Source organism: Pseudomyrmex gracilis, unplaced genomic scaffold, assembly GCF_002006095.1.
Source record: "Pseudomyrmex gracilis isolate BER0280 unplaced genomic scaffold, ASM200609v1 scaffold_138, whole genome shotgun sequence".
NCBI lineage: Eukaryota > Metazoa > Arthropoda > Insecta > Hymenoptera > Formicidae > Pseudomyrmex > Pseudomyrmex gracilis.
Genome location: NW_018020722.1, coordinates 122,352 through 132,433, shown reverse-complemented (window position 1 = coordinate 132,433; position 10,082 = coordinate 122,352). Strand labels below are relative to the sequence as shown.

The window sequence follows — 10,082 nt, the reverse complement described above, 5'->3', positions numbered from 1 at the left end:
AATCTATCGCTGATCTCAGGTGAAACTTCTTCACCGTTTACTCTTCATTCTTATTGGTTTCTGTTGGTTCCTGCACCGCACGCAGAATTGCACACGATTCTGCGGAATAAAAACAAAAAACGAAACAAACAACGGTCTGAAATTGAATATGTATCGGCAACCATACTGTGCGCGCGTGTAATGCGCCGTTTGCGGATGATTGCGCGCGCAACCATTTGCAGCAGACGACAGCGTGCCATGAGAATGAGGGGTAACGAGAAGAGGTGAACGTGGGTGAGAACTGCGAGGAGAGCATGATGCAAAGCGGTTAAGGCACGCGTTTTGGCCGTCGTGCGATCGATGACCGCACGCGTGCTCGTTAATTGCAGTGACGAATTTTTTGTGCACGTCGCGTCGTTCGTCGCACTTAACCGAGCGTTCGTTGAGCGCTCTCGTTGAACGTCGATCGTTGTTAATTTCGTCGCGATCCAGGGCGTCAGTAATCGTTCGATTTGCCGGCCGCGTGTTACCAGCAGTGTGTCTGAATTGTGAGTATCAGCGCGCTCGTCGCCGCAATTTTGCCTTCTTGTGATTCAAAATCTTTCCCGCGTAATGAACGTTCGGTCGCGATTTTGTTTCCGGCTCGTGTTTCGTCTCGTCCGTGGTTTATAGGTGACATAACGACCCTTGGAATATTACAACACGTGGCGCACCTTGCACACTTCGCGATTCCCCGTTCACGCTACTAACTTTCATCTCGAGAATTTTCATCACAACCAGTTTCAGTGGTTTTTTTTTGTTTTGGTTTTTTTTTGCCAACTGTGATATTGATTTAGTTTCAGTTAGTTCGAGATTGAATTTAGTGAAAGTGGTTTTATAATAATATGTTACATAGTTCGTGCAGTCACCCGAGAGTTTCTAAAATTTATTCATTTTTGTGAGTAAGTTTTTCTATTTTAGCAAGACAACAAAAAGAGACATTCGCCAAAGTGGTAGTAGCTTTGTTTTATTTCCTTGTATATATCGAGTCTGTGTATCGAGTTTTTGTTGCTTCCCGTAACACCCGTATATCAATCTTATGTAAATGCTAGATAAGAATAATCAAGTTGTGATTATGCACAGTTCCGGATTTACACTAGCAAATAGTTAACACACCTTATAAAACACTATTTTGTATTTTGTATCTTACATTTTACCTTGATCCAATATCGTTTAACAATTTGAAAGTATCTTCTAAGTAACAGTTTTAAAAATTGCATATTTTTACAAACTTATACATTGGAATAAATTAATATTACGTATATATAATGTTTATAATTTTTATCTTAACGTAGAATTTGTTATTCTCTTTTTTTTCTTGTTTTTATCTAAATTTATTAAGTTCTATTCTAGAAACATTGATTAATTATAAAAGCATTGGTTTTTTTATTCACTTTTATGTAGTTTTTTGTCAGTGCAATTTTTGAATATTCGCGCCGCGAACAGCGCGGTTTGTTTCGCGCTGCGCATATACTACGAAGCGTTTCGTGGAACGTTTAGCATCGGAAGCGTTTTGGATCAGTTGAGAGCGCTAAGCGGACTCTACCTGTTCAACGTGCATCGCTACGTTGCACTCGCAGCGTTGCGCAATGCGCTTTAGTTTGGAGTTGCAGCCGCTAGGCGGTTTTCCTCTCGTACTCCACATAGAATATTTAACAAAATAATTATAAAAGTTGCATTTAATAAGCTTTCTGGTGTATTTAAATAATCAAAACTTCAACAAATAAATAATTGAATTTTGCCGCGACAATTTTGAGGTCTAGAAGTAAAAAACAGAAGCGAACAGTTCAAATGCATATCCGCGACTCTTCCCGATAGTGCTTGCGAACAATGCAATTCGTATATAAGGATGCACCGCACGATATTCTCTCGGGTAGTCTGATGCTTCCCAGGAACACTCACGAACGCGTATACGTGGCTTTCGCTCTATACGATGTTTCTCTGTTCAGCATCTCTCATATCCCGGTACTCACGTTCAGTTAAAAAAAACACCACGTGTGTACAGGTTTAAAACCACAAAAAAAAATCGGGTTCGCGTCGGTATATTGCTTGTTTGTGCTGTTCAAAACCAAACTGAGGAAGTAACAATTGACTATCTTTTTTGCAAACGCAAATTCTATTTTTTATTTCAATAGCTGTAAAACAATCCTGGTTTTCTTTTTGATATCATATATCATATATCATGATGACAAAAAGTATTATCTTTTGTCAAAAATTACGACAGTCAAAGCTGATCGAATAAAATTATTGCAATTTTTATTTGTACGAATCATTTCTATTCGGTTGTTTGGAGAACAAAAAAAAACGACGTATTCTTTTGAACATTTTTTTCGACGTGAGTGTTTCATAAACACTTATGTATTTATGAATTAGAATAATTAATATTTCATAAGTGACACGTCGTTTTTTTTTTTTTTTTATAATATATTCCAAGGTGATATAAAAATTCGCGGAAATGATAATGAAACTTGAGAACAGACTTTGTACGGCTAATTTGGGATTCGGTCGAACGACACCGGCCACGGCTGAAAGAGTAGGAAAAAAAGTTCGACGGTAACGAGAGAGTCGAAACGGGACGGGACAGGGACGGGTCGTTAGTGATACTCTTCACATTCTACTAAAGAAGCACGCGATATCGCGCTTAGGTGTGCGACTTGTGACTTGTGCTTGCGCATCGAATTCCTCGATCAGATCTTGATCGTTTGTATTCCTGCGATTTCAGAATTATTTTGTCGTTAAAGTGTTAAAATGTCAGAAGATTGATGCGGAGAGAGATCAACCAAAGAAAGCGCCTTCGAACGTGTTATCGTGTGATTAAATTCGTGTCAAGCTGAAGAAAGCAATTGATTCATGGAGCAAGAAGAGAACGGGAATACAGAAAGAGACGCAAACGGAAATACGGAAAAAGATGATAGCGAAACCGAAGAGATGATCGAAAGCAGCTCCATCGGAGACTCGAACACGTCGATTGAGATGGAGAAGTCGGAGACCGGTCGAAGAACGAGTATTTTCAAGTTCTACGAATACAAGAATGTCAGTTCAACAGGTGAGTTGAGGGAAATTTTAGCTTTTTTTTAAAAAATGTTATACTTAGCAGAATAAAAAAAAAACGTCGGATTTTTTGAGTGACATTGTTGTTAGATAACAAACGAAATTTTCTCTACTCGCGAAAAAAATGACAAAATTATGCAAAGTGGATGAAGACATTTAGCGTTGCGCTGATAATTTACACGGAAATTGATGAAGTAATACAAATATATTTGATAAATAAATATATTTTAATACAATTTTGATTTTTTTCTTTAAGTGAAGAATAAGTACGCGTCTGTTGTCTCTTGACAAGTTCAAACTTCACGATGATTATGATAGTGTGGACTTTAGACGCGCTCCGATGTCGATCAAATATTGATAAAAATGACGTATCGCATTTTTAAGATTACGTAGTCCGTTCTGACCGCGAGTTCGTTCACGCGCACATGTGTGTTTCATTGACTTTCTTTGTAACACTTATTTTTAGCGCGAATAAAAGCGGGAATTTCGCATGTACTTTGTACTCTAAACAACAATGAAATTAAGTATAGTTTGGCGATAAGTTTTTCTAGTAGAAAAATTTGCAAAGAAAATTTGAGAAAGAGAGAGAGAGAAATATTTTCTGTACAAATATATTTCGGACATTATCGTCAAATTGCTCGATGAACTCTTTGAGATTACGATCTATTCGTAAATATAAAGTTGAGAAAAATCTGTGAGATGTCGCGCGCACTACGTAGATACGAGCCTTTCCCGCTAGCCAATCACGTCGTCGCTTCCATACGTCATCGTCGCGGAACGCCATGTGATTTCCTCCCATTCCCATTCAAAGTGGCGTGCGTGTGTGAGCGAACGCTTTCTCGTCACCGTGACACTCGTGGTCGGGTATGCGTTTACGCGTTCTCGCGTTAGAGAATGTTCAGAACGAGGGATTGCGAGAGCGATTTTTCCCGGAAAACTGCGTTACATAGATAGAAAATTTCGCCGAATGTAAAAAATGATAAGGAACGTAGAAAATTTGAATTTTTTTTTACGTGAATGTAGAAAATTTTGATTGAAATAAATGATAAGGAACAATTATATTTGTGTGACTTTATAATTTAACGATTCGTTATCGTCGATACAGCTTGCTGCTGATCGTTCGTTGGAAATCCTCTTGCGCGCACATGTATTTATTTTATTGAACGCGAACGTCTGCAAATGGTGATGATTTTTTTTTTTTTTTTTTTAATATATTTAATCCGAATTAAATATATTTATTAATTAAATATATCGAGATTAAAACAGTTTTTGTGATACATTGCAACTCGCCGGACACGCGATGCACACGCAAATTCGGACGTGTGTGTTATCGCGCGTCTCGATTGTATAGAAAGCAGTACAAAATGAGAGGAGGGAGAATGACGAGCCTTCTCGAAGAACGAATAGAAGAGACGCATGTTGCGACGTAAATAGGTTTAAGAAAATCGTTGACGCGACGATTCTGTCATTCGTACCTCCACGTTTACGAGATTGCGACTTTAGAGTTCATGTGTGAGACAACCGTAACGGGAAACAGAGAAAGAGAGAGAGAGAGATAGCACCGCTCGATAGTGCTGGGAAGCTGATATCAACTGTAGAGAAGTAAAGTGTAATTCTTTGTACAGCTTATTAACAGAAGGGATTTAAAAACTTCGAAAAAATTTGCAAAATTTTCACAAGTTTTTAAAATGATATTATGTTTTATTGCAAATTATAATCGCGCACACAGATATATGACAAACTTTCGTTATATCTGTAATTAGTAAATTTAATTTGGTTCATGTTTGTTTTTATTTAACTTGCTGCGGCGCTTATCTTCTTCCCATTAGCGTCCGCTTTTATCTCGCGCGCGTTTTCGGAAAGAACAAAAATAACATTTTTTTTACTTCTCCGCATCGTGTTTTTTCGAGCGTGTTAAAAAAGACCGACGTGTGTCTCTTTTCTTTTTCTTTCAGATATGGAACCGAAGATACCGGGACCTCTCGTTGGCGTAATTGACGTTGGCACGCGGACCGTTCGTTTTGTGGTGAGATGATGATTAACCGTAAGAGTAGTAGTTACATGTGTCTTATCGCGTTTTATCGGCTTTAATAACTTCCACGCTTGGAAGTGTTATATCACAAAATTTGATTGATCGGAATATTCCTATGATTCACAAAATGATAAAGTAATTACGGTGAAAATGCGCGATTAATGAAAAGAGACGGCGAAGCTCGGATCTTGATTGACGAGACAAGTTTTTATTAAATTATGAATAGAGAACAAATAATGTTTTTCCCGAGACGATTAGATTTCTGCGACTAAATATTATCTCGAAGATTGAAACTAAACTGTGTGATGATTATTTCTCGATCGACGAACACACACACTTGTCGAATCCGCTATAAATCATTTTATATGCGCGTTTATTTTCACGCTGCGAATTCAACATCTGTGCAGGTATTTAACGCGAAACACGTCGCGGAAATAGCGTCTCATCAAATAGACATAGAACAAATTAGCTCGCAGGAGGGATGGATGGAGCAGGATCCGAAGGAGATTATTTTCGCGGTAAAAACCTGCATTCAGGAAGTAATGCAGAAATTAGCTGTACTCAATATGGAAGACAAAATCGTCACAGTAGGTATCACCAATCAGAGAGAAACCACGATAATGTGGGATGCGATTACGGGCGATCCGCTTTACAACGCCATAGGTGAGCAGAATCCTGAGCGATTTGCTTTACATTCGAAGAGACTCCGTTTTGAAAAATAATATTTAATGCGCGGTTGAGAGGTAAAACAAAAATTCTCGAGAGATGCCACTTATTCCAGTGTGGTCCGACATCAGAACCGACACGATGGTGGATCAGATTATAGCGAAGTTTCCGGATCAGAGTAAGAATCATCTGAAACCCATCTGCGGTCTACCCGTGAGTCCGTATTTCTCAGGTTTAAAAATACGCTGGTTGAAGAACAACGTGCCGGCTGTGAAAAAGGCGATTCGCGAGAGGCGGTGCAAAGTAGGCACCATGGACACATGGGTCGTTTGGGTACGTGTCACAGAAAAATTATCACGATCAAGTGTTAATGAGAATTCGCGGACATTACTCGCGTTTGAGTTGTTCAATTTTTTATATTACGTATCGATTAACACTTGTGTGTACAAAATGTTTACTCGCGCGTGCGGCGGTCGAGCCAATTAAGAACCTGTTGCAGAATTTAACGGGAGGCATACACGGTGGACTTTATATCACCGACGTAACGAACGCCTCGAGAACGATGTTAATGAACATAGAGACGCTCGCTTGGGATCTCACGTTGTGCAGGTACTTTGACATTCCCATGCAAATGCTGCCGGAGATCAGAAGCAGCTCGGAAATATACGGCAAAATTTCGATCAGTCCTCTGTCCGGCATTCCTATATCCGGTGTAAGTAAAATTCCGTGACGAAAATGTCGAATATAGAATATATATATCCACCCGTTTTATATGACACTTTTTTTCTTTCTACCTAGATCTTAGGAAATCAACAGTCCGCTTTAGTTGGGCAAAATTGTTTGAAGAGGGGACAGGCGAAAAACACTTACAGAAGCGGTTGCTTCTTACTGTGCAACACGGGACACACCGTACGTAATTTTTAGAGAATATCCGGGAATATAAAACAGATTGAGAAACAATCTTTGATTGCTTGACACTTTTTTGTTTTCTTTACAGAGAGTGCATTCTTCCCACGGATTGGTCACGACTGTCGCGTACCAGTTAGGTCCGAAGAGTCCACCTGTCTATGCGCTGGAAGGTTCAGTCGCGGTCGCAGGTGCAGCCATTAAATGGTTGCGGGACAACATGAAGCTCATAAAAGACGTTCACGAAAGCGAACATTTGGCGCAAAGTGTATTTAGCACGGGGGACGTTTACTTCGTGCCCGCTTTCACGGGATTATACGCGCCTTACTGGAGAAAAGATGCGAGAGGGTTGGTAATTTTTGGTAAAAAGTTTTCTGCGTGCAATTCGTTAAAACTCTAGCAAAATTGCAAAAGATAATATTTACGCACATACGAAATGTGTGTGTTTATACGTGATGTATATAGAAATGTTTGATTAAATCGAGGGATTTAAAAAAATAAATAAATAAATAATCTCTTTCTCAGAATAATTTGCGGGCTTACCGCATTCACCACCAAGCAACACATAATTAGAGCAGCCCTTGAAGCGGTCTGCTTCCAGACCAGAGATATTCTCGAGGCAATGCACAAAGATTGCGGATATCCGTTAACAAAGTTAAACGCAGACGGTATAATGTCGACTAATAATCTTCTTATGCAACTGCAAGCTGATTTGTGTGGCACGCCAGTGTGTGAGTATTATTGCTCGTGAATAACAGATATTTATATACGCATGAATTTTGCAATATAAGTTGGCTTAGTTACACATTAATTTGTATTCTATTTTCGCAAACACGTGCAGTTAGATCAATTGTGCCCGACATCACGGCTCTAGGCGTGGCAATGGCTGCAGGACACGCCAAAGGAATAGAGGTTTGGGATTTAGAAGGCGAAGAGGTGGAAACAGTACCAACCGATACTTTCCTGCCAACCACTACACCGGAAGGTACACACTTTTTTCTCTTCAAAACAAGCAATTTTTTAATCTCATTTTATTTAAGAGTATATCAGCGTACAATATGTTTTCCTTTGGTTCTTTAGAAAGAGACGCTAGATATAAGAAATGGAAAATGGCCGTGGAACGAAGTCTCGGTTGGGCGACGGTAAAGAAGTCTGATCAAATGACAGGTAAATACAAAAACAAGAAGTCTTTGTCTCCTGTTTCTTTTACAAAATTCTTTATGCAAAACTTCTCATGTGCGTACTTATTAATTTTGTTTCTTCCAGATGAGAGATTCTGCATTCTGGCGTCCATCCCTGCCAGTTGGTTCTTAATGACGAGCTTCATTCTGTTACAATTAAGTTCGTACATAGCAAACCGGTGACAACAAAGTAACATTATTAAAATGCAAGTTACTTTAGATGACAGGTAGTCCTGACTGCAGCTAAAAAAGACAGTCTAGCAAAGTGACTTATAGAAGAGTTTACTCTCTCGCGTACGTAACACGCGTACGAGCAAAAGTAACAAATTAGAAAATGACAGGAAAGATTGCGTTGGTGGAAATGGAACAATGTAACTCGGTTCGTCTTATCAACATTTTGTTCAGTATTCGAATACACGCATAATGTGCAGTAAAATGACACGCAAGCTAATACTGCAACTATAATGATAATTATTGATTTGAATTTTTTACTTTATTTTGTACATCTGTACATATATATATATGTATATTGAGGTTCGCGATACTTCGGCTTTATGGGCACACGTGTACTTGCATTTTTATAATTTTTATTTATTGCAGAATTGGATGCGATTTTGCACCGGCTTCGGCGTTTGTACGTGTGATCTTTTCTACTATTCGTTTTCTAATTTAGTTATTTTCATTACGCGTATAAAAAATTTAAGTTTAGAGATGATACTAACTCGATATTATGAACAAATGAGAAAAAGAACAGGCATAAACACCGAGGCCGATGACCCAAAGCACAAACTTGCATCAGCTCTGATTTAACAAAAATTGCATATATGTACAATTTTAAAATTACACATGTACATCATAAACATATAGATATTTTTTATTCATGCTTTTGTAATGTAAATTATATTCTTTTTATTTCTTATATTTTTTTCGAATAGGTATTATAACATATTTAAATATATTATAATATTCGAATACACATACACTGAGATAAATATGGTGGAATCTGTTGCAAAACAATAATAACGCGTGAAAACATTCTGATGACTTGTTTCTTGCATACATATAGAAAATACTGAACTTTTGCTCATTTCAAGTTTCACTAAAATTAGAATAACATGATATATAGTCGGACATTGATTATTTCATTGTTAATTCATTGTTAATTCATTGTTATTTATACACATACACATATAAATTCAATAATTTTAAAATATAAAATTTATATTTTTTTTACACACATTGCACCTTGCGTTCAAAGATATTCTCTTTAATTATGATAATTCATGAATTGTTAGTCAGACATTTACATGCTGTAATCGAGATTAACAGCGTTCCCGTCGTCTAAGTGACAGAAAAGTGAAACAACTATAGTATAAAATTAAAAAAAAAAAAAAGGAAAAAGAGACGAAATAAGTACGTCACTGTGTTAAACCAAAATATAATAAAAAAAAAAAGAAAAATTTGGCTGACGTTTTTTTCTCTTATTCCAAAAAGTCTTATTAAGTGTCAGTAGATGTTAAACGATGAAATGTTCAATTTGCCACGAAAAAAGAAACATCTCCGTTTATTTAAAAAACAATCGCGAAACTCAGCTGATTCAAATCATCAGCTGATTGGCGTACGCATGCGCACAAGAAAGAATCGCATGTTGCTGCAACAAATATTTTCACATTTACAAAATCTCTTTACGGCTATTCTGATTGGTTATACATATATTAGAGAAATAGAATTCAGTTCCGATAGAGGTCTCTACATTTGACCTTTGGAGCAGAAATTTTCGAATCAGACACATCGCATTTAAATATTCGCAGGTATGTAAGTCTGACAATTTTGCGGTTTTTTAGAAATCTGTAGTGCAGAAAGTTAATTTCATAAAATATTTTAAAAATAAAGACAGTATTCGATATTTTAAAACTTAATTAAAACAAAAAGTTTTTTTCTCTGAATATTTTTATTATATTATAGAATATTATTATTATTGAATACTTGCGTTAATATACAATTGCGCGCATTATGACCGCGAACCGTGAGCAGGGGAAAAACTATTTCTCTTTCATCTTACGCTCTCGTTTTATTTTAGCCGTCAGCTGTCGACCGATGATGGTGATTTGAAAGAGAAGACAAGCATAGAAGAGAAAAACCGCTCTTCTCCTCGGCTATTCGTGACTCGGGCACATTCAGATACACACGCGCGGTTTACGTACACGCAAAGAATTTTAATTCTGACT

General features: G+C 37.5%; 1 protein-coding gene across 5 annotated transcripts; it reads left to right on the top strand.

Annotated features, from left to right (window-relative positions):
• The first annotated feature begins 279 nt into the window (after positions 1-279).
• On the top strand, positions 280-8,733 carry LOC109856949 (glycerol kinase-like). Of its 5 annotated transcripts, XM_020432729.1 has the most exons (13): positions 280-527; positions 2,453-2,663; positions 2,741-3,064; positions 5,025-5,095; positions 5,509-5,764; positions 5,883-6,100; positions 6,267-6,479; positions 6,566-6,676; positions 6,765-7,021; positions 7,199-7,404; positions 7,515-7,658; positions 7,754-7,840; positions 7,940-8,733. In XM_020432729.1, the coding sequence occupies exons 3-13, from the start codon at positions 2,869-2,871 to the stop codon at positions 8,035-8,037; spliced, it is 1,857 nt and encodes a 618-aa protein (XP_020288318.1). In that variant the 5' UTR covers positions 280-527; positions 2,453-2,663; positions 2,741-2,868; the 3' UTR covers positions 8,038-8,733. The 5 variants fall into 5 exon arrangements, with proteins under 5 accessions (XP_020288318.1, XP_020288320.1, XP_020288319.1 ...); XM_020432731.1 differs by lacking the exon at positions 2,453-2,663 and having other exon boundaries at positions 2,774-3,064; XM_020432730.1 differs by lacking the exon at positions 2,453-2,663 and having other exon boundaries at positions 2,760-3,064.
• The last annotated feature ends 1,349 nt before the right edge of the window (positions 8,734-10,082 follow it).

Coding starts and splice junctions, on each gene's coding strand:
- LOC109856949 (XM_020432731.1), top strand. CDS start 2,869: ATGGAGCAAGAAGAGAACGGGAATACAGAAAGAGACGCAAACGGAAAT. Junction 5,096..5,508: donor CGCGGACCGTTCGTTTTGTG/GTGAGATGATGA, acceptor ACATCTGTGCAG/GTATTTAACGCGAAACACGT. Junction 5,765..5,882: donor TCCGCTTTACAACGCCATAG/GTGAGCAGAATC, acceptor CACTTATTCCAG/TGTGGTCCGACATCAGAACC.